Source organism: Cydia strobilella, chromosome 14 (genome assembly GCF_947568885.1).
Source record: "Cydia strobilella chromosome 14, ilCydStro3.1, whole genome shotgun sequence".
NCBI lineage: Eukaryota > Metazoa > Arthropoda > Insecta > Lepidoptera > Tortricidae > Cydia > Cydia strobilella.
Genome location: NC_086054.1, coordinates 15,403,351 through 15,428,601, shown reverse-complemented (window position 1 = coordinate 15,428,601; position 25,251 = coordinate 15,403,351). Strand labels below are relative to the sequence as shown.

General features: G+C 36.7%; 1 protein-coding gene across 1 annotated transcript; it reads left to right on the top strand.

Annotated features, from left to right (window-relative positions):
- Positions 1-283: 283 nt before the first annotated feature.
- LOC134747261 (probable cytochrome P450 301a1, mitochondrial) lies at positions 284-24,536 on the top strand. The gene is made up of 8 exons (XM_063681875.1): positions 284-840; positions 19,630-19,823; positions 20,292-20,493; positions 21,013-21,175; positions 22,098-22,267; positions 22,555-22,633; positions 23,210-23,407; positions 23,955-24,536. The coding sequence occupies exons 1-8, from the start codon at positions 302-304 to the stop codon at positions 24,060-24,062; spliced, it is 1,653 nt and encodes a 550-aa protein (XP_063537945.1). The 5' UTR covers positions 284-301; the 3' UTR covers positions 24,063-24,536.
- The last annotated feature ends 715 nt before the right edge of the window (positions 24,537-25,251 follow it).

Genomic DNA, 25,251 nt, shown 5'->3' with positions numbered 1-25,251 from the left:
AAAACGATGTAGTTTTTAACCTAAAATATGATTTATTAAATTTATTTACTCTAACTTATTAAATTTAATAATTTTAGGTAAAATATTTCATTGTAATATAGGCATTTCTATAACAATTTTATTCCCACATAGGGTACAACTTTTACTTGAAAAAAAAAAAAGCAAAAAAAATTAACACCTGCGTTTTGAAGGCCGGATCTCGGTATGCAGCTAGGCAGCTACATTTAAAATCCCACATTGAAAAAAAAAAGAGAACGGCAAAAAAACGTACACTGCTATCCAGTTTATGAGATAGTCGACCATGACCGGCACAACGGTACCTAACCTACTGTGGACCGCGCAGCGCTCAGTCTACAGCGCGGCCTTAACCGCCATGGGTCGTTCCTTGCTTAAGACGTACCAAACTTTCGCCACAAAAAATGTTCGATACGCGACCACGGGCTGCCCGTTTTCGAAACGACAGCGTTCCCAAATAGCCCCAACCGCTGAGGTTAGCGAGGAAATTTTCGCTAACGCCAAACCTTACTCTGAGGTGCCGGGGCCTAAACCGATTCCGATTTTGGGGAATACGTGGCGTATGGTGCCCGTGATCGGGCAGTACGATATATCCGAGTTCGCGAAAGTGACTAAGTTGTTCCTGGATAAATATGGTCGAATTGTCAGATTGGGTGGATTGATCGGACGTCCGGATTTGTTGTTTGTGTACGATGCTGATGAGATAGAGAGGATGTATAGGCGAGAGGGTCCGACACCATTCAGACCAGCTATGCCGTGCCTGGTGAAGTACAAGTCGGAGGTCAGAAAAGATTTCTTTGGAGAGCTGCCAGGAGTTGTTGGGGTGTAAGTACTTATTTTTTAATTTTATTTCATCGATTTTCTTTAAAATATTGCCAGTCAGCAACAAAAGAATGGAAAGTAATCTTATGTTATCTTTATCTCACACATGTCTTACATTATTTTTAAGAGTGCTTAGTGTAACGTAGTTTTGGCTATAATTATTATTATTATTCACTCCTCAATAATCTTAATTTAAATTTTGATTACAAATGACCCAAAAACAAAAAAACAAAACAAAAAACAAAAGTCTGCCCCATAAAACAAGGTTTCGACGAATTGAGAACGTTTATTTTTGAAATCTGGTTAAAATGGTTAACTATACATAGGTATACATATTAAATTCCATTTACTTAAGACAATCCATACTAATTATTATAAATGCGAAAGGTGTCTTGTCTGTCTGTCTATCTGTATGTCTGTTACCCTCTTCACGCTTAAACCGCTGAGCCGATTTAGTCCCGGGGAAGGACATAGGGTAGTTTTTATCCCAGAAATCACCCTTTAAGGGGGTGAAAAGGGATGTGGATTTTTTTAGGGGGAATCGACAAAAAGCAGATTGGATAAAAAATAAGCTACCCAAAGCTATGCAGACGAAGTCGCGGGCATAAGCTAGTACCTAATAAAGTAAGTAATTCTACGACATTGTAAATAATCTTAAGGTCAGGTGGCACCAAACCTTTATTTGTACCTAGGTAAAGGTACCAACATACTTTTATTTTCTTCGATTAAGTTGCGTTGGGGCAAGATTGGATGGGTTTTTCATGAGGGGTAAGGGGTAAGACAAAAAGATCATCCGCATGCCGAAGCGCTACGGGCGACTTTACATCCTACCCCTCATGAAAACCCCTTTCAATTTACTCCAGCGCACATTATTTGTCATTATTTAAAAGGCACATACTTAACCATTATTTTCGCGTACCATGACATCACATTAAATGCCATTACTAATGTAGTTTAAGTTTCTCTGTTTCTTAATTCGATACTTTCACTTTCTGCCCTTCTAAAACGATGACGCAGGTTAATTTGTATTTATTTATTTCGACCAGTGCATAATCTATAATCTACTTCACGTTTAACTATAAATATGTACCTACGTAGTAGGTACCTGTGGGTACCTAAGCACTTTATTTAGTACTAGCTTTTGCCGACTTCGTGTGCGACTTCATTTGCGTAGCAAATTTTTTATCCAATCTGGTTTTTATTGATTCCCCATACAAACTTCCACGGATTCCACCCCCCTTTTCACCCCCTTAAATGATGATTTCTGTGATAAAAGCGTGAAGAGGTAACAGACAGACACAGACAGACAGACCACATATCATAACCAGTATTTTCGCCTACATACCTGCCTAACTAGCATGATGTCATCACATTAAATGCCTACTAATGTGAGTAGTTTAAGTTTCTCTGCTTCTTAATTTGATACTTTCACCGGCCCTTCTAAAACGATGACGAAGGTTATCTGTATTTATTTATTTCGACCAGAGCATAATCTATAATCTACTTCTAATCAAAATAACAAAATTAGGAAAAAATAACTAAACAATTAATAAATCTATGTTTTTGTAAAAAAAAAAGTTTGTACATTACAGTACCCAGAAAAGTGTATCTTCAATGGGACTATCAATATTGTAAGGAAATGGTTGGACTTACGCCAAATGGTACTAAAAAGGTATTATTTTTTGTACATTACGCCCTTTTGCTAATAAGGTTAATATTGTAAAAGGGGCGCAAGGGACTCCCTTCTTTAAAAACACTCGTGTGTTTTGGCGTAACGGACATGCTATTTACGTAAATAAGCATTGTATCCTAAGTTCAACAAAACAGTTTAAAAGAGAGTTTTGAATGATTCACGGTTAGTTTCACTAGACTTATATTGACCGGGATATAGACCGTGATTACCTTTTGTATTATTTGTGAGCTCCCGATGACAACTGCAATGATATTGTGATGCATGTAACTGCGTCGAAATATCGGGAGCTCACAAATAATACAAAAGGTAATCACGGTCTATATCCCGGTCAATATAAGTCTAGTTTAAAAGAGCTCAGAAAGCTAAGAATAAGCCACAAACAAGCATCAGTTTATTCAAAGAAACAAAAAGTATTGATATTTTTTTTTAATAAATCAATTTTTTGGCTCTCCTGAAATATCGCATTTTGTCCGTTACGTCCATTGAGCCTAAGGTAGTCGATATACTCAGGTCTACCTACAGTCCCTTAAAGCTGTGAAAAATCAAACTTAAGATACGGCAGTTTATGCCGGAGAAAACGTATATTAAATAACTTTAGGTAAGGTCAGCTAATTAAGTAATTATAGCTGGTGGTCTTGATCTAGCTTCGAATTCGGATGCATAATTCATAAGCATAACCTAGCTTCCCAGGTAGCAAAATGACGTCAGCGACGTCATAATGACGGCATTATTACGTCATAATGACGTCGCTGACGTCATAATGACGTATAAATGCTACTTTTTATAACACAATACGTCTAAATAAGTCCAAAGATAGATATAACTCCGTAATAGATGGATACAGTCTAAGGAAAAAACGTGCATCGAAAATGACGAAAATTTGATTCTCGATTAGATGTCGCTACTACCTTTGGCCTACTCTCGTATAGAGGGCGTTGACGGTTTCGTTTGTTATTTAACAATTTTAACGCATATCAGTGAAAGAACATGGGTCAAAATAATAAAAATAATTAATGCAAATAAAAAAAATCATTTATCCACATTTAAATACATTTTATCGTATTTTTATAAATCTTCATTTTTAGGGTTCCGTACCCAAAGGGTAAAAACGGGACCCTATTACTAAGACTCCGCTGTCCGTCTGTCACCAGGCTGTATCTCATGAACCGTGATAGCTAGACAGTTGAAATTTTCACAGATGATGTATTTTTGGAGCCGCTATAACAACAGATACTAAAAGTACGGAACCCTCTGTGCGCGAGTCCGACTCGCACTTGGCCGGTTTTTTTAGTTTTAATGTGTGTCGATAGATGGCAGTGAAACCTTTTTATTTTAAGACGGGGTGCAAAGCCACGAAATTAAAAGGGGACAACAGATATTTTCATTATTTCGGGAAACTTGCGAGGAAAGATAATGGTCATCGCACAGATTTTTTACCTTCTATTGCAATTGCTCTGAAAACATACTTCTGTTTACAATTTTGCAAGTTAGATCCCTCGGCAATGTCTATTTTATACTAAAATTATACTGCTATGTACGTCCGTCCGTCCGTACGATGCTTAGATCTTTAAAACTACGCAACGGATTTTGATACGGTTTTTTTATATAGATAGAGTGATTCCATGTTTATATGTCTAATTTGTAAAGGTTTTGTGTAAATTAGTTGAACAGTGCGAAGCCGGGGTGGGTCGCTAGTTGTATATATATTAAGCACTATGCTATATCCCGTCGCAACTACGCGCGGCCCGCCATGTCTTATGCACCCGTTATTCTAGTTACCGTTTTTTATGGCTTGACACTAACACCTTCGAAGTACCCAGAGCGCCTACGGCGAAAAACGAAAGTCGAAATTTTGTTATTATCTATCGCTCTTGCATATTCAATATCTAGAGCCAAAGAAATTTCGGTTTTCGTTTTTCGCGGTAAAGGGCCTCAGTGCTTAACATAAGCTGTTAAACAAATTTATCTTGTATAAATATCATTATGCCTTCCCTTATCTTATCTTATTATTTCGGGGGCCCTTGCGGATACACTTCGACCCATAGGGATCTTTTGTGCAGTTACCCCCTAGGAAAGATCCGTCCGCTACTCAAGAGCCCACCATCTCCATATGCCGGATGATGGACCTTATGGGTAGCGTTTTGAATTCCTTTGGTTCCAGATAGCCTGTTCCAAAGTCCTTCATTCTTTATGCCTTTCCTTGACACACAGTTTCATTCGGCACGCAACGTATAGTCATTTTAATGAACTTTAACTACAGATTGAGACCTTGGAAACAGAGTTTAAGGCCTTTAAGCAAAAAATATTGTAAACAGCTTAAGTCCGTACCTTAAAATTTCAACTACTTTAATTCGAAAAATAAGCGTATTTTAGTTTTATATATTTATGGAAAGCCTTAATTTAAGTAGTTGCGTTTTTTGGTTTGATAACTTTGTTTATGAACAAGTTTGGGAACAAATCAAATTATTTTATTTAATATTTTGATGTTTTTTTTTAAGTAGTCACACTACTATATATAAATTAAAAACTGTAATAAATGTCATATATTAAAGAAAAAGTGACGAAGCCCTCCAGTGGCTTTATTTATGTTTAATAATATCGTAAACAAAATGTACTCTTAGTTACAATGTTGTAAACAAACAAGTATGCATTTTAGAGTCACTTGATCGTCGGGAAAGTACATGGTTAGCATGAGAAAGTCGATCCGACCGACGGGTGAAATTGTAGCTGTGTATAGCTTTATAACGAATCCCATAGACCAAGATAAGTACGATTTTGATAGCAAAACAGTGCAACGGTGCAGTTGTTACGGGTTGTTGAGGTATGAAAGACAACCAACTGATGCGTTTTAATGAATTTAATAAGATAACCACTAATATACTAGAATGCAAAGGGTGAACGAAGAACTTAAATCTAATAATCTTAAACTAAGTGTTGTTAGGCGCCAGGAGGGATTTTCTCAACAGCTGGAACCCTGCCTATCCAATTGCCACCGGCTAGCGACGTAATTTATTATCTCGTAGGTTCTCCCTGCGATCGCTAAATGCCATCAAACAATAACCCGGAACTTGAAATCGCATAATTTCATAGAAGTTTCATAAAATAACACTTACCCTGCGTGTGCTGTCAAAATCGTTGCGGAATTATCTTGGTCTAACTAACGGAGTTTTAATAGTTAAAAAAATGTAGCAGCCTAACAGCGTAGAAGAAAAAATTCCAATCATAGTAATTTTAATGATTGCGATAACGATCAAAAAACTTATTATATTACGATATTGTGATTATACCGGGTGTTGCCTGTAACAGGAGCAATAAATTAAGCTGTAGGCTGTACTCAAACTGACCAACATTTGTTCAGCAACTTTTTAAAATTAAAAAAAAAAAATTTTTTTTTTTCACCCCTTTAAACATGACAAAATTTGCAATACATTGCGTCTTAGAAAAACTTTAAAGTGTAATAAAAATCAAAACACAGGTTTTTTTTTAAAGTTGCTGAACTAATGTTGGTCAGTTTGAGGAGTACAGCCTACAGTTTAATTTATTGCTCCTGTCACAGGAAACACCCGGTATATGTACCTAGTCGGGTATGGAGACTATATAAAGGAGCCAAATCTCTATGTATGAAAAGTGTCCATCAAAAAACAGTAATTAGGCGGCGCCACCATACACCGAAATACTACCAAAAACAACCTACGTAATTTGGTCGGGTTATTTGTTGCCTTATGTCCCAGAGCCTAACTAGCGCCACCGGAGAGATTGGGAACTATTATTTAAAGCTAAAAGCGATCACTTTTGCAACAATTCTGCCTTAAGAGATTGGCATCCTTTCTATACCATCCATATAGTCGGGTCATAAGTTCTTCTGTCACAAAGGTTTTGACTGATAAAATGTAATACAAAGCTTTTAATAAAAAAAGTTTGCCATGATTTGAAAGCTCGAAAAATGTAATAAGTATAATTATTTTAAAATTTGGATCGCGATTTTGTTTACTACTTGTTTACTTTGGGGTCTTTGGGGTTGTCTAACGACATAAGCGAATACGCGGCTGGATTGTAAAAAAAATATACTTCAAAAAGGGAAATATACTTCAAAAATCAGTGTCACATTAATAAAATAGGTACAATTGTTTACTTGTATGAACCTAAGTTACTTTATTAGAACGTTATTTTATCACCAGCATTTAGTTCTCCGATAAGTCTACATCAGTTAAAGGACGACTCACGGTAGACCAGGACGTGTCCGGGCCGGAGCTTCCGGCGCTTCATAGAAAGGGCATCACGTGATCACCTGTCATGTCATAGAAAAGTAAGCGCCAGAAGCTCCGGTCCGGACACGGCCCGGTCTAACGTGAGTCATCCTTAATACCCTTCAAACTTAGGGTACTTTTTAGTACCTAATACGCTTATTTTTGACTATTTACCATCAAACGAGTAGGTTTGGTAAAACATGTACAGTTGCAATTTTGGCAGCCCAATACACATAAATTATATATGTAAAGAAAGATAAAAGACCCAGCTTTTGTTATATTCAATTTAAAAAAGAAAAATAATTAAATAGGGATATTATATACTTTTTTAAGAATATTATATAGAATTATGCAAAACTGAAACAGCAAATTACGTTAAATTATATTGTCAGTAATTCAGCATTAAATAAGCTTTCAACCTATATATAATTATGTATATTATATTATGTTTATTTATGTAGTTTATAAAGGTATTATAGTATATAAATATTACTAGTTTGTATATTGGCGTTAGTATTAGAATTTATATTTAGAACTTTTTTTTTTTCGCATCGCACTGCACCCACCTTAACTAATTTATGTTTGGCCCAGTGGTTGACTGGTAGAGAATGCCTCAAGGCATTAAGTCCGCCTTTTGTACTTGTTCTTGTGCAAAAAAGTTTAAAATAATAATAAATAACCTATAACTTTTTTATCAGTCAAAATCTTTGTGACAGCACTTTGTGACCGACTAGGTAATTATTGTGTAATACGGCTGATAACCTCAAACCTCAATACATATTATTTAATTCAGAGATTCATACTATAAATTAATTTAAATTCCGTTTAGCACTTCGGCCTTCGCATTCGCACGCTAATCTTAGGCCTAGTCTTAGATAACTTTTCAACCTTGGTTTAGCTAAAATGCTGTATCACTGTATACAATACTAGTAACACTTAGCTAGTCGATGCTAAATGTGCTAAATTCCATGACAGTGAGATGCATACTTAGTACCTACCAATAATAAATCACTTCCATGTTTTTACGGTATAACTTTTTTTTTATATTCGTGAGTGACTTCCACCTCACTGCTTTAGGTAGTATAGTAGTATTCCTTTGTTCGGGCGATTAGAAAAATTGGTCTCACGTAAAAAAAAAGTTTTTTTTTAAATGTATTGTTAACTTCATTTAACTCGAGGTTTACTAGAGGTTTTTTTAGTCATATGCTGAGTATTCTATTGTAATTCACAGTACTTCATTGCAATATTCGTCATAATTATATTTGTATAAAATTACTAGTAAAACATGCAATCTACAAAATAACCTATATTATTTACTCTATACAAGCTCATACAAAAACACTCAAAGGTGATATATTATTGGCCGGTACTGTACGTATGGATCTCACAGCATAGAGTAACTTATACTAGAGCGGTACTGTCATAGTAAATTTTGTAACCCCAGTAAATTCACTGCCATCTGTCGACACACTTTAAAACTAAAAATAAATATTTATAAAAATACGATAAAATGTATTTAAATATGGATAAATGATTTTTTTTATTTGCATTAATTATTTTTATGATTTTGACCCATGTTCTTTCACTGATATGCGTTAAAATTATAAATAACAAACGAAACCGTCAGCGCCCTCTATACGAGTGTAGGCCAAAACTAGTGGCGCCCTCTGATCGAGAATCAAATTTTCTTGATTTTCGAGGCACGTTTTTTCCTTAGACTGTATCCATCTATTACGGAGTTATATCTATCTTTGCTCACAGTAATGGTCATAGGTACCTACTTAGTGTTAGTTTTGTATTTATCGCCTAGTGTCTTTGGAATTAGCACGCCTTATTGGGTTTAGAGGATACTCGTGTTAACATTGGTTGGGTCTGAAGGCCGTAGTTATTAATATGTAAATAGGTAAAATAACCCGAGGTTAAAGTGGGCCGAGGAATTTAAAGCTTTTTCGAATCCAGCGAACTATGTGTGAAAGTGTGAACCACCTCAATTGAAAGTTAGTATGAGATTGCAATTGACAATTGAATATAGAAATTTCATATTTATTTAGTCTGTGCGGAAAGAGAAGTCATGGATTGTATGGGGTTCAATATATTCCACGAATAAAACCAAGCCATCACTTTATGGGCATAAATGTTTTAGGATAAATATAAATATCAATCCGGTCAGTATAAATGGAATATCCGTAGAATCAGTGGCGTAGCGTGAACTAATCTAGCCGTGAGCGAAATTGCATCTGCGAGGCCCTTTTCTTTCGCTGTGCCCGAAGGGGCCTCGCGCGAGGTCCCCAGTGGGGCGCGAGGCCGTGGGCGACGGCACACTTCGCCCACGTCTAGCTACGCCACTGCGTAGAACGGGTCAAACAGGTCTTAGAAATGGGTCACTTCTGTGGACAATGCAATAAAAATTAACGACCCGGGTACATAAATATCCCGCTTTTCTTATTTGAGTTTTAATTAGTACAAAAAAAATTCCCACCTGTAAGCAGCGTAGAAAATAGCTTTAGATTCCTCAAGTAGTTATCGAGATAATTAACGATGTGACAGACATACCCCGGACGGACAGAGTCCCACCAGGATTAAGGATGACTCACGTTAGACCGGGCCGTGACCGGGCCGGAGCTTCGTTTTCTATGGAAAGCATCACGTGATCACCTGTCATGTCATAGAAAAGTAAGCGCCGGAAGCTCCGGCCCGGTAACGGCCCGGTCTAACGTGAGTCATCCTTTACTCACGTTAGATCGGACCGGGTCTGGGCCGGAGCTTCCGACGCTTCGTTTTTTACCTTATTGATACGGAAACCTAAAAACTATAGGTAATATTTAGCAGCGATAGGACTGCTCGGAGTGGTGAGCATTGAGCTGAGCGCACCCGAACAATTGAATGATATTTCACTCCCCTCATTGGAGTGGTCACTTGTTTATTGCTGTTAGTTCATACAAATTACTGCATAACCATAACCCATAAGGTCAACGCCAGTCATTGAAAGTGCGTTCTCACAATTTGCGTGCCTTCGCTAAAATGCTACGACAGTATTAGTTTCTTACGTATTGTTTACAGTTGTGAACTTGAAACTAATGAACAATGTCCGCTGACCTGACAAACTGAACTAAAATGCAGAAAATATTTGTGATATCTTATAAAGAACGTTACACGACCTTCGCACGGTAAAAAAATTACAGTACTTATTGTAAACGCAGTTATTTTGCGTTTTATTTATTTATTTATTTTAAACTTTATTGCACATAAAAAGTGTACAACAGGCGGACTTAATGCCATTATATACATTCTCTACCAGGGCTAAAAGAAAATCGTCAATGTGGGTGCACTAAGAAAAAAAAAATCGTAACTTTAGAGCGAAGTACATGAATAATATAATAATATTTCGTTTTCAGTTTTCGCCATACAAATAAGGCGTCAATGTCTTTTTAACCGATTTCATAAAAGGCGGTCTCAATTTATCGGAATTTTTATATTACGGAAATGTGATCGGCCCATAAAACTGTATTGTAACATATTGTGAAGGTACAGGTACCTACTACTATTTTGTAACACCTGTCGAAACATCTTCAATGAGAATGCGTAGACAGATCAGATAAATTTTAAATGTCCGTTGAATTGTCGTTGTCGCTAAAAGATTATAGCTAAAGATCTGCACAATACTGCATTGTTATTATGCGAACGGTGTGAACGATGCGTCCTTCAGCTTAAGAGTGATGTAGATTGAAGCATTTACACAAATTAAGGAAAGAAAAACCGTCCAAGTGCGAGTCGGACTCGCGTTCCAAGTGTTCCGTACATTACACAATTTAAAGAATGAATTTTTTATGTGAAATGTCTTTAAAAAACCCGTAGGGGTCGGATCAAAAACTAAGTAATTAAGTCCGACTCACGCTTGACTGCACATTTCTAATAGGTTTTCCGGTGATCTATAGGTAAAGATCTATTTTGTGTATTTTTTTCAAAATTTTTGACCCAGTAGTTTCGTAGATAAAGGGGGGGGGGGAATGGTCATTTTTTGCCTATTTTCTTGAATAACTTCTAAACTATTTATTTTAAAATTATAAAAAAAATATATTTGAGATAGATAGATAAAACGTTTATTTGGAGATTCTCACAATGAGCTCTTTCATTTGATATGTAACACGATATAGTTTGACAAACTTTATTTTTTAATTTTCTCAGTTACCCCCCAAAAGTGGCCCCCGTGTTCAAAATTAATATGTTTACGTTACATGTCCATCTTTGGGTCACAAACTTACATGTGTACCAAATTTAAACTTAATTGGTCCAGTAGTTTCGGAGAAAATAAGCTGTGACAGACGGACAGACAGACAGACGCACGAGTGATCCTATAAGGGTTCCGTTTTTTCCTTTTGAGGTACGGAACCCTAAAAATCAACAATATTCCCATGACTGTATGTTTCCTTAACACTGATTTACTTTCACGATTTTTACACATTATTAAATTGTAAAACAGAGTAACATCACTAGTGCGTAAAACTTTCACTAGTTGACAAACAAGACCAAGTGCGGTGTAGTTTAAATAACTCGCGCGGCTAGATGATGTTGTCAACTTTAGCCAGTCTTCTCCGAGAGCACGAGGCAACACCGTCCTTCCTCGAAACGTCGGTGGTAAATCTTAAAACTTAATTAAAACGCGACTTGGTCCCGTTTTACAATTTTATATTGTATGTTTCTTTGTCTGGAAGTAAATCTATATCGACATAAAGTCCACAAAAGGTTCTGCTTACACTTCTCGGACCACTTCACTCTTCAGTATTTTTTGCTTCACTGTGTTGCCAGATGGTCACAAAAGTGTCATTTGCCCTCTTCTGACATGTGCGACAATGTGCGTGACTTACGAAGCTATTTTTGCCGCACTTGGCCGGTTTTATTTTATAATGTAAGGACAAAAAATTTTGCAATAAAAATGTGACTTTTCAGTAAACAAAACTTATGACTAGAGCTCTGACAATACGTCCAAGTCATTTCAAGGCCCACCAGTGGTTCATGAACCGGTTAATAACGGTGTTCTAACATAAGCCATGCGTAAATAGAAGGCCAATGCTCTAATGTTGTTATCGTGTGCTAAAGAACTGCGTGATATGTGACCCACATGTGAAGCAGGGCGTAACGAAAGCGTCACCGATGCCGCGTGCCTATCAGCGTCGTGACAAGCACGCAGAACTGCGTACCTATTTGTGCCATTTTCAACCAAAAGGGTACTTATTGTCGCTTGTCAGTAAGGTGCTATTTCCATATAGCTTCAATTAGAAATCAACCTTATCAACAAGCGACATTGTGGTACCTTTTAGTTGAAAACGTCACATTTGGTGGCAGGAGAGTTGAGGTGAATGAATACCTACACACACAACACAGCTACATTACTAATAGGGGATATTACTGCAATGTTCTGCCACCAGAGTGCAGGACTAGCCTTTTTAAACCATAGAGTAACTTATACATACTGTGCCTTTAACAGTTTTTTGACAAGTTTTTAGAGATAATAAAATATGACTGATGCATCAAGGAGGTTTGCTTATAGAGGATCTACCGGGAAACGCGAATGCGAAAATTCGCTATCTGCCTCTATCACTCGAATATGCAAGTGACAGAGATGTTAGATAAAGAAATTTTCTTGTTTCACGATAGATCCTCATCAGATTGTGGTAGTGGCGCCCTGGCGCCCCCTATTACGCAGAGTTTCGCGTAACATTCCCTATTACCCAGTGAATAAACAAATGAGTGAATGTAATTTACGTGACGATATTTACCTACCTTGAAGGAACTTTTTATTTAATATATATATTATTAAAGTTCTCTAAAACTGTTTCATTGGCTGAATGAGTAATGCCGTTGACTATTGGCAGTTTTAGAACGAAAAAGTAATTTAAAAAAAGTAAAAGATAATCGTGCTGATTTTCATACTTTAATTAACAAATCATTTCAAAATTACTGCAATTTCCTAAAATATGTGTTTGTTTCATAAATATTGCAATTTAATGTTTTTCGCTATGAATTATTATGACCAGACATGCAGTCTTCGATTAAAAGTGAGTTCTAAGGAAACAATCATGGCCATACGTCTATTACTTTAATTAAGTACTGATTATGAAAATTTGCCTTGTCTTTTCGGTTACCTCGTATTCGATATGGAAAGTATATTGTTTAACTCGGGTGAAAGGCACCAAGCATCAATTCATCCTTTTGTTAGCAATCTTCTATACTAAAAGCTCCAGTTTAGTCTATTGTGACGAAGGGTAACTACGGAACCCTACACTCGGCATGGCCCGACATGCTCTTGGCCGTTTTATTTTATAAATGTGGTATTTTCTATAAAAAGGGACCTTATTGTCGATGGCGCTTACGCCATTATTAACGATGCTCCGATATAAATACACCGCGCGACGCTGTGCGGCGTAAGCGCCATCGACAATAAGGTCCCTTTTTATAGAAAATGCCTCAAATAGGTATTGTTTTCAAAGCCTTCCAGCTGCCCGGTTAGCGTGGATTTTTACCTTGATGATTTCGCTGGTTCAATTACACCGATTTTAGTCAGCACCACGCACAAAATCCACACCCGTTTCATGCACGCAAAGGATGGTAAACTCAAAAGGATAAATATAGATAAATAAAGGCACACTCACCCCCGTGGCGTTGTGCAGGTTTGTTCCTTGTGCAATGTTTGATAAATATGTCGTTAAAAAACCGCTGTGTGCTGTGTAACTTCACTTAACAGCAAGTCTGCCGCAAGTCTCACTTTTCTTTAAAGGTACTTAAATGTGGTATTTTCTATAAAAAGGGACCTTATCGTCGATGACGCTTACGCCATTATTAACGATGCTCCGATATAAATACAATGCCCCGCGACGCTGTACGGCGTAACAATAAGGTCCCTTTAAGGGACCTTTCCCTTTTCATAGAAAAATGGCCCAAATAATAAAATCTTCCTTTTCGCAAAATCCACCGCACCAAAATCTTTCTCTGACATTTTCTTTATTCTTTCTTTTTTTACATCAAATTCAAATTTTGTTCTTTTTCTTTTGGCTTCTGCGTGTTATGTAATTTGTATTTGAAATATGTGGAAGCAAGTATTTTGCCCAACCCTGTGTCTGGTTAGTGGCAACCCTAATACATACGGATGTTATAACGGATTTTTGACCGGTTACCCTTCTTTATTTGGAGAGATTTTCTTTGTCTCGTATCGTATATCTACAATGTTTGTATAAGAATACCTTGTGAATATTAAATAAGAGGCGGTACGATAGACGACCGCTGATTTATCGTTTTATCACGGTTTTTCATCATTATGTGAAGAAAGAAGAACAAACGGTAGAAAAAAAATACAAATAAATTAAACAGTAAACTGAAACAGAACTTAGATTTCATGCTATTATTTCGATTAGTGTTTTTTTGTGTCACGATGCTACAAGTAAAAATAACTTAACCATTAATTACATCACACAAAATTTCGATTTTTAGACTTACTTTTTCGCTCATGTCACGCATCCGTTGTTTTTTTTTATTCAGAGACAAACTAGAATCGGGTGCCGACTGCCATATCGTTCGACATCAAGTAGCATACCAAATTTGACAAAACTGTTTGCAACTGACACTTCATTTACTGATATTAGAATAGAGCATGGAGACTATATAAAGGAGCCAAATCTCTATGTATGAAAAGTGTCCATCAAAAAACAGTAATTAGGCGGCGCCACCATACACCGAAATACTACCAAAAACAACCTACGTAATTTGGTCGGGTTATTTGTTGCCTTATATGATTCACGTTATATAGGTACTCATGTCCCAGAGCCTAACTAGCGCTACCGGAGAGATTAGGAACTATTATTTAAAGCTGAAAGCGATCACTTTTGCAACAATTCTGCCATAAGAGATTGGCATCCTTTCTATACCATCCATAGAATAGAGGCTAAATCACATTTCTTTGTTTCTCAGAGATGTTCTAAATTTGAATGTAATTTAGGTATCGGGATAACGTAAAGTTAAAATTACGATGCACCCACAGATACAGGTTTGTTAATATAGGCCGTTAGCTTATCGTTTCTGAATATATTATAGGGAGGTTATTATATTTTATATAACACGCACACAACTCCAAGATTAGACAGGGCCTCCGTTGCAAAACCGCAGGTTAATCTTAGTTGGCCCGACATTTCGCAACGCACCATCGTATTAAATGGTAAGGACATTGGTACATACTGCACGGGCGAGAAACTTAATGTGATGATTATAATTAAGTACAATATTATCACATACTAACTTACTAAGGTATGATTAAGTGGGGGCTAACCAAAATTGTAGTATTTATATTGAATTTGTAAGGCTGATCGCAATAATTCGCCTTCTATACATTTACTATGAAACTGCGTCTATTGACGAAGAGCCGCGGCGCGTCGAATCGAATTTACCATTCATAGTAAATGTATAGAAGGCGAATTATTGCGATTCGATTCGATTCGCCTCGGCGAGTCTAGTGGACGCCAGCCGTTACACGTTTTTACAAAGGCAAATGTCATGATAAAGTTATATATTTGTAACTATTACTTATTGTGTGTTTGCAACTATGTAGGTGAAAGTATAAGTACGATGGTCAAATCTTCACAGTCGTTGCGCCCTCTTAAACTGGGTAATGTTTAATGCAATACTAATACATTATAATACAAGTGCGAAAGGTAGGAAATTTGCAACGAGTGGTGATAAATTAAAACACGACCGGGAGTATTTTAAATCGACACAAGTTTCGAATTACCTATTTTACAGTACATATGGCCCTATTTGTTTCATCGAACAATATTAAGTATTTAATCCAGGGCAATATCATAGAGTAACTTATACTAGAGCGGTACTGTCATAGTAAATTTTGTAACCCCAGTAAATTCACTGCCATCTGTCGACACATTTTAAAACTAAAAATGAAGATTTATAAAAATACGATAAAATGTATTTAAATATGGATAAATGATTTTTTTTATTTGCATTAATTATTTTTATGATTTTGACCCATGTTCTTTCACTGATATGCGTTAAAATTGTTAAATAACAAACGAAACCGTCAACGCCATCTATACGACTGTAGGCCAAAGCTAGTAGCGCCCTCTGAACGAGAATCAAATTTTCTTGATTTTCGAGGCACGTTTTTTCCTTAGACTGTATCCATCTATTACGGAGTTATATCTATCTTTGGCAATACTGATACATTATAATACAAGTGCGAAAGGTAGGAAATTTGCAACGAGTGGTGATAAATTAAAACACGACCGGGAGTATTTTAAATCGACACAAGTTTCGAATTACCTATTCGCAAGTGTATCGTACGTTTTAAAGTACATGGCCCTATTTGTTTCATCGAACAATATTAAGTATTTAATCCAGGGCGACTGTTATATAATCTGTGTCCAGGGGCCCATTTCTCGAACGATATTAGACATTAGACTAATATTATTAGTGCGTTGTCATGGAAATTCATACGATTTGACAGTTCGTGGGCTAATAATTATGGATGGTATAGAAAGGATCGCAATCTCTTATGGCAGAATTGTTGTAAAAGTGACCGCGTTCCTAATCTCTCCGGTGGCGCTAGTTAGGCTCTGGGACATGAGTATAACATGAACCATATAAGGCAACAAATAACCCGACCAAATCACGTAGGTTGTTTTTGGTAGTATTTCGGTGTATGGTGGCGCCGCCTAATTACTGTTTTTTGATGGACACTTTTCATACATAGAGATTTGGCTCCTTTATATAGTCTCCATGCATTAGACTAATATTATTAGTGCGTTGTCATGGAAACTCATACGATTTGACAGTTCGTGGGCTAATAATATTAGCAATGAGGATATAATAAGATCTTTGATATTAGTCTAATAATTACCTTTCGAGAAATGGGCTACTGATAATATTGTCGTTCATCATAGAATATTGAATAAGCATGAAAATAGGCAAGCCGAAGTTAGACGAGAAGTTGTTACCTAGATCTAAAATCTAAATGTAATGTTAATTTTCAGACCTGTCTGTCTATTTGTTTGTCTGTTAAGTTTAAGACTCTAATTTTACTTTAACTAAACCTTCTGCAAATATAGATGAATCTGAATCTGTACTTTTCGTAATACAAATAATGTAGGTATGTAAGCACACACACGTATAGGCTCAGTATTCCATTGGAGTAGAGATGTATCGAGTCATAATAATGAGGGAATTATACGTGACTGATGTGTAAAAGAACGACCGGTCTAGCCTAGTGAGTAGTGGCCCTGATGAAGCCGAAGGTCCTGGGTTCGAATCCCTGTAAGGGCATTTATTTGTGTGATAAGCACAAATATTTGGTCCTGAATCATGGGTGTTTTCTATGTATTCATATATTATGTATGTACGTGGTTTTTGTCTATATATTTATAAAATGTCGTCATACAGACTTTCTAGTCCAAATTTTTAATTTAAAATTTACATCTGCTTTTAATAACACCCTTAAGGGGCCCACTGACTATCAATTTGACAATTTGAAAATTTGACAGTTCCGAACAACTGACAGGCCGATATCGTCCGGCGAACTGATAGTCAGTGGGCCCCTTTAAAATACCTGCTAAATATAGGGATAATCCTTTTGAACATGTTGTGATAGTAGGTACAGATATAGGTATAAGTACTATAAGTAGTGCTTATTCTACGTAACATATGAATATGATTGAGTGTTTGCTGAACATACATCACAAGTCAACAGTAATGTTGGACTTTATGATTATTACTATTGACAAAGATAGATATAACTCCGTAATAGATGGATACAGTCTAAGGAAAAAACGTGCCTCGAAAATCACGAAAATTTGATTCTCGATCAGATGGCGCCACTAGTTTTGGCCAACTCTCGTATAGAGGGCGTTGACTGTTTCGTTTGTTATTTATAATTTTAACGCATACCAGTGAAAGAACATGGGTCAAAATCATATAAAAATAATTAATACAAATAAAAAAATCATTTATCCATATTTAAATACATTTTAACGTATTTTTATAAATCTTCATTTTTAGTTTTAAAGTATGTCGATAGATGGCAGTGAATTTACAGTGGTTACAAAATTTACTATGACAGTACCGCTCTATCTTATTATATCCTCATTGCTATTGACTATGCTTTCGAGACACTTATAGCGTTTGCTTGTGAAAATAATCTTGAGTTTCTGATACAATTAGGTACGATTAAGTATATTGATTTGCAACTTCATCGATACATATTGTCTCGAAATGGGCAAGTCGGTGGGAGATCGTTTTACATCACTACCAGTATGTACAGTCGCCATGAGATATATGTGAGCGGCCAAGGTGCTCACAAATATCTGAACACGCCTCTATGTCAAGCCGTTATAGAGTGCGTGGTCAGATATTTTTGAGCACCTCGGCCGCTCCGATATATTTGATGGCGACTGTACATAATTTCATTCATTCATCGTTCGTTCCACGTTTCTTAAACTGTGTATATTTGTAATATATTTTACAGTACATATGGTGCTACTTTCTAGCACTAGTGCGTAAAACAGCACTTTTCGTGCATATGGCGAAAGTTTAAATAGCCATATGTACTGTAAAACGTTGTACGATACACGTGCGAATAGGTAATTCGCAACTCGTGTCGTTTTAAAACACTCCCTGCGGTCGTGTTTTAATTTATCGCCACTCGTTTCGAATTTTCTCTTTTCCGCACTTGTATCGTAAATAACTATTATAGCACTTGCGCAGTATCTACAGTATACGTACACTTAAAATCTAAAGGGGCCCACTGACTATCAGTCCGCCGGACGATATCGGCCTGTCAGTTGTTCGGAACTGTCAAATTGTTGTTCTAACTGACAGGCCGATATCGTCCGGCGAACTGAGTCAGTAGGCCCCTTAAGCCTTTGGCCGTACAACGGATAAGGAAGTGCCTGTATTTAATAATGTATATCCATTATCACATCGTCTATACAAAGTTGTAAGTATGTTCAACGTGTTAACAAAAGGTACCTCAACGTACATAACAACATACCTAATGGAATTTCCAACATGGCTAAATCAAACAAATGACCATCACCGAGAGAAGGCAAAAATCGCACGTGGAATACGAAATAAGACTCCATTCCGTTGCCTTGTTTAAATCACTTAAAAATAAAGGCAGGATGGGTTCGTGATTTATTTGGACATAATGTCTTTTGAAGTTAGTAGGTTTTGAAGTTGGTAGGTTGTCGTTGGGTGGACGACATCCGGAAGGTTGCGGGTCACTTCTGGATGAGATTAGCTCAGGACCGGGACAAGTGGCGTACTGGAAGAGATGCCTATGCTCAGCAGTGGGCGATAAAGGGCTGATATGATGATGATGATGAGGTTTTGAATTAATAATTATTAAATACGAATAGTCGTCTGTGACCGTAGGTATAGTATCGAAGTAGATATGTTAAAATAAATGCAATGTTGAGATTTTCCATGACACAATGCAGAAAAGGAATAGCCTTAATATTTCAGTTACATCATACCTATTAATTGATATTAATAATGATTAACTGTAATATTAAAGGTAAAAAAATGCTAAAAAGAGGAATTTATTTATTTATTTACACAATTGCACAAATAACAAATGACGGACTTGATGCCTGAAGTCATTCTCTACCAGTCAACCATAGGGCTAAACAAATTTAAATGATAGTAGAGCTAATAGGAGATAGGAGTAAAAAAGTTCACCAGATATGAGCACAAATATCTTTGCACTTAAATTTATTCCTAAAATAATTTTATCCTCATTCCGCGACCAAAGTACAACTTTGCTACGTAACCTTGAACAAAATTTCTCTTTCATTTCAGACATGGAGAAAAATGGCGTCAGTTCCGCTCAAAGGTCCAGCGTCCCATCCTTCAGCCCCAAACCGTGAAGAAATACGTGGCCCCCATCGAGACCGTCACTGAGGACTTCATCAGATACATGGAGAACGCGAGAGACGAACAAGGCGACCTGCCTCATGAGTTCGACAACGATATTCATAGGTGGTCTTTGGAGTGTAAGTTTTATCTGTTTTTATCCCACTCGCAAAATCTCCCTTTCTCCCTTTTGAAAACGTCCTGCCCTATCTAAAAAATGTTTACCGTATTCCCCACAAGTGTTTCCCATGATTAAAAAAAGTTAAAACTGTTAAAAGTAGGTGGCGCATGCTAAAAATGCCTTAATTTTTTTATCACTACTGTAAATTTATGCCCATGATTACGTGTGTGTAAGTGAATATTTCATTTGTTAATGCAGACGCAATCACAGGCTTAAAATTACAGCCTACGATTAGAGCTGAAATGCTAAAAATACAAACACTATAGAATAAAAATTCTACAACAATGATGAGTCTCACGTTTTAATATATGAAACTCTTGATTAATATACATCTCTTTAATGAATCTTTAAAATTAGTAACCTAACATTAAATTCTTTCACAAGCTACCTGTTTCATAATTTAACAGTAACGCCATCTATGTTCCAGGTATTGGACGAGTAGCACTTGACACGCGACTCGGCTGCCTCTCATCCGACCTGACCAAAGAATCTGAGCCGCAACGGATTATAGACGCGGCAAAATTCGCACTGAGGAACGTCGCTGTTTTGGAGCTGAAGGCGCCGTACTGGCGGTATATACCGACGCCCCTGTGGACGAAATATGTGAATAATATGAACTTTTTTGTCGAGTAAGTATCAGATTATTTATTTTTTTATACCACGTGAATTGGAAAAAGATTGCATCTTTTTGGCTGCTACATACTTATAGGTACTGCTATTATCATGTAAGATTTATCTTTAGGCAAGTCTTTTTATACGAGGGATATACAATGCCCAGTAGTTTGAATTATATTCATACGTGTATCAAACTATTTACTTTCTTTTTCATAGACTACAAACAAATCTTTTGTAGTTGTAAAATATAACGATAAATCAATGGGTGATCTAAAGTTTTAACTTCACAAAACCCGAAATATTAAATAATTATGCCTTGATGAAAATGCGTTAATTTTAATTTATGTACCTAGTTATACTTTAGTTTTAAGAAATACTTGCTGTGCCCTAACAGGGTTCATGTGTGAACGTACCCTAATGTAACATCTGTTTGTACCACATGATAATAAGCAATAAATTATGAATTATGAATAATTAGCCAAGAACTTGATTTCATTCAATCTTACCATGTTGTACCTATTTGTTTATCACAGGTTATGCTCGAAATATATCAATGAAGCCTTAGAAAGGCTAAAGACCAAGAAAGTGACCTCGGAAAACGACTTGTCCCTACTAGAGCGAGTTTTGGCCAGCGAAGGCGATCCCAAGATAGCTACCATCATGGCACTTGACCTCATTCTTGTGGGCATCGACACGGTAAGTTATATTCGTTAATTCTAAACCTTCGACTTTAGTTGGTAAAATTAGATTATTTATAGGGGCCATGGTGCCCTTTAAAAAGGCACACGTTAGTGGTTAGGGTGAGTTGTGCATGCCAGTTTACAACTAATATATGTAATTACTTTTACTATCTATCTATCTATCTACCCTAGCCAAGTACCGTAAAATGGGGTGAGTAGGGTTTGCGGGGAGAGTTGGGTTATGAATGGGGAGAAAAGGGATGAAAGGGGGTGAGATGGGATTTTAAGGCTACTGCTACAAAAATAATGTATTCCAATTTAAAATGGAGCTATAGTAATACTCATATTTAAAAAAAACGATTCAACAATCTTCCAGAATCATCTTTGTATGAAATCCCATCTCACCCCAATTACGAGGGACTACGGGGTGAGGTGGGATTTCCTGTTTATCGTCAAAGTTATGAAATGAAACTACCCAAAATAAAATAAAAACTATAATACAAACGTCCGGAACACTTATTATTTACACCATTCAGTTTGCATATGTAAAAATAAAATGTTATCTAGGTTTGAACGTCAGTTTTGTTCCTACTCACCCCATTTTACTGTAATTAGAGAAATTTCAACACAAGCAACAACGTTAATCGAGTTTTGCTAGGATTCGTTTTCCATCTTTCCATACATTAAACAAATTGTTTAAGAGCTATGTTTACTCAAAAAAGGCACTTTGAAATTGCCGCGTGAAGCAAACCGACAACTTTTTTATTTAGGTAAAAGTTTGCCTTTAAATTTTGTAAGTGTAAAACGATGTAAGAAAGAAAAATAATGGGTCCTTATTTCCCTCTCTTTCATAGCTTTAGTTTTATTTGACAACAACCAGGTTAACATGAAAACAAGCTAGATTGTTCGCTAAAGAAATACGTTTTGCTCGATTGCAGATATCAATGGCTGTCTGCTCAATCTTATACCAAGCGGCCACACGTCTGCCGCAACAAGAAAAGATGGCGGAGGAGATCGCACGAGTCTTCCCTGATCCCAGTAAACCCATCAACTTTGCCGATCTGGATAAGCTGCATTACACTAAAGCTTTCGTTAGAGAAGTATTTAGGTAAATTCTGATATTATTGTATACATAATAACAATGTAACAACTACAGTAATTTCACAGTTGTTATGGCCGTAATATTTATGCAGGCGTTTTTATCAAACAAGCTAGAGTCTGCTAACTCTGCACAGATTTGGAAAGCGTTGAAGCAAATAAACGTCAAATCATTTCGTCGCCGGAGCAGGGATGGCTTAATAAGACGGACTCTAGCTTTTCATACGATATTTGTATTTTGATCTATTTCAGAAATCATACATTTTAAACAATAACATTATATTTTTATTTTTGCAGGATGTATTCAACTGTCATTGGCAATGGACGTACGTTGCAAGAAGACGATGTCATTTGCGGATACCATATTCCTAAGGGGGTAAGCGAATGTCATTATTTTAGTTGTTTTATAAACTCTTAGCATCTCCGAAATGGTACCCTTAGCTAAAACGCTAAGGATTTACATCTTAAATTCCATGTATATCTATCCCTTATAGGGATAAGTTCGCCTGTGTACTTCCATTACTGTAATTTATTTTTGTAAACCTGTGTTGTGTACAATAAAGTGATTACTTACTACTAATACTACATATCATATAATCCAGGGGGTTCCCAATCTTTTTCGGTTCGCGGCGCACTATATAGTAAGTTTAAAATGTAATTTTAGCGTTCTAACCTAGCGAGGCTATTCGGGTTAAATACGTATCATGGTGACGAGGATTGCCTCACGGCGCCCCTCTTTATTGTCTACGGCGCACAGTTTGGGAACCCCTGATTATAATCAATATAAGCTATAATAACGGAGGTTAACTAGAGAAATTCTCAACGTTCCTTGGTTATGGCCAACGGAAGTCAACTCCCTACTACAGTAGAGCCAGACTCTTAAATAGCCTTGTTTGGCTCCAAAATACCTAGAATTTTGACGATTAGCCACTAAATCACATTTTCCTTCCAGGTTCAAGTGGTATTCCCCACCATAGTGACCGGCAACATGGAGCAGTTCGTGTCCAACCCGCTGGAGTTCAAACCGGAGCGCTGGCTGGAGGGCGACGGGCGGCTGCATTCCTTCGCGTCCCTTCCTTATGGATTTGGAGCCAGGATCTGCTTGGGACGGCGGTTCGCTGATTTGGAGATACAAGTTCTGCTGGCTAAGGTAATCTTGTATCATTTATGCAAATGTGCTAAGATATTTATGACGTTCTAAAGCCTTGTGGTGACATATATGGTTAAGAAATAAGTAATCGTAACGCCGAAAAAATGTGACGGTTTTATTTGTGTCGTTTTCAAGCAAAAGGTACCACATTGTCGCTTACCATAAGGACGAAAATGGCTTGTATCTTTATACGAAAAACGTGTCAGAGCGTCCGTATGGCAAGCGACAATGTGGTACCTTTTGCTTGAAAACGACACAAATAAAGCCAAAGCAGTACGCATTACTGTGGCATTTTTAAGAAACGCTCATGTAGGAGACAGTTGTAGAACTCTCAAATTTTCCTCTAATTTTTTGTCTTTTATATATGTATTCTAAGATTTCTAAGTACAGTCATGGACTTTAATTGTTGAGCAATTTAGGGTTCAAGCTAAATTGGTTGTCAATACTAACGGTATCAAATATCCAATGTAAAGTAAACCCTAAATAGCTCAACAATTAAAGTCCGTGACTGTACCTAAGTATTAACAAATATTTTTCTTACCTACAGTTGATTCGCCGATACCGGCTAGAATACCACCACGAGCCTCTCGACTACGCAGTCACCTTCATGTACGCGCCGGAGGGCCCGCTGCGCCTGCGCATGATTGAACGATAAACAACACTAACTGTTAGTAGACCTTATGTCGATGTAGTAAGGTTTACGAATGGTTAGGTGTATTAGTTACCCATATTACACAAATAAAAACGTTTTTCTACTCGTCGACTTAATTATGAATTGAATTAAGATTTCGTATACCAAACTATAAATGCGTACTTTTCATGCATTTCAATACGCTATAGTCAATTATAAAAGAATTTGACTAATAACATGGCGCCACGCTCCCATATAAAAGACATAAACGCGCGACTACTTCTGTATACTTACCAATTTTCATTAATTATTTAGGTTTTATAGTAAAAAAAGTATTATTTTAGATGACTCGTAGAAAAAGTATTGTATACAATAGTGATATAATCAAGCTTTTCAATCTCGTACCTTACTTAGGCAACTCAGCAAGCTTCGTTGCGTTAACACGGTACTCGACTGAAAAGCTCTCTATTATATCACGATTGTATAAAACACTATTAATATACCTAGAATTAAAGGCTACTATAAACATTTCACAATAAACATTTTTGTTTAGAAACGAGGTTTATAAACAATGTGAGGTGTGCGTAGTAATATAAGATATAGATATAAGTTGTCGATGTACGTTGTTAGTTACATTATAGACGCTCACGAGCAAGCACGTGTGTTTCACTTCTCCTCCGAGTCCCATACTTACCACATGGCGACCGTGACAGGACGCAGCAACCGATGCAGGCGAGTACGACGAGAAGAACGCTTACAAGGATGTTATTGACTATTGTGTGTTTCGTAATGTGTACCATACATTTTCTGAGAAAACTTGTCTACCAACACAAAATTGTTTATAAACAAAATTGTTTATAGTGAATACGTGTCCTAAGCAGTTGACTCGGCTGAGCGACGCAATGCGTGGTCACGTTATTTGACAATATGAAAAACGTTGATAAAAATGCAAATCGAAACTTAAATACACACTGCTATTACAATTTCAATAAGCCTCTTGTTCTTGATACCGGAGCAAATAATATACACTTGTCTTTCTATCTCTAGGTCTTTAACTTTAGCAGGATACCTAATTATAATTAATTTTAATATAGGTACAGAAAAAAGTGCAATAGATCACAGGGTGAATATTTCATATAATTTGAAAACAGAAGACCTACTGCGAAAAACGAAATTTCGTTATCTGCCTCTTTATCGCACGAATATGGATGAG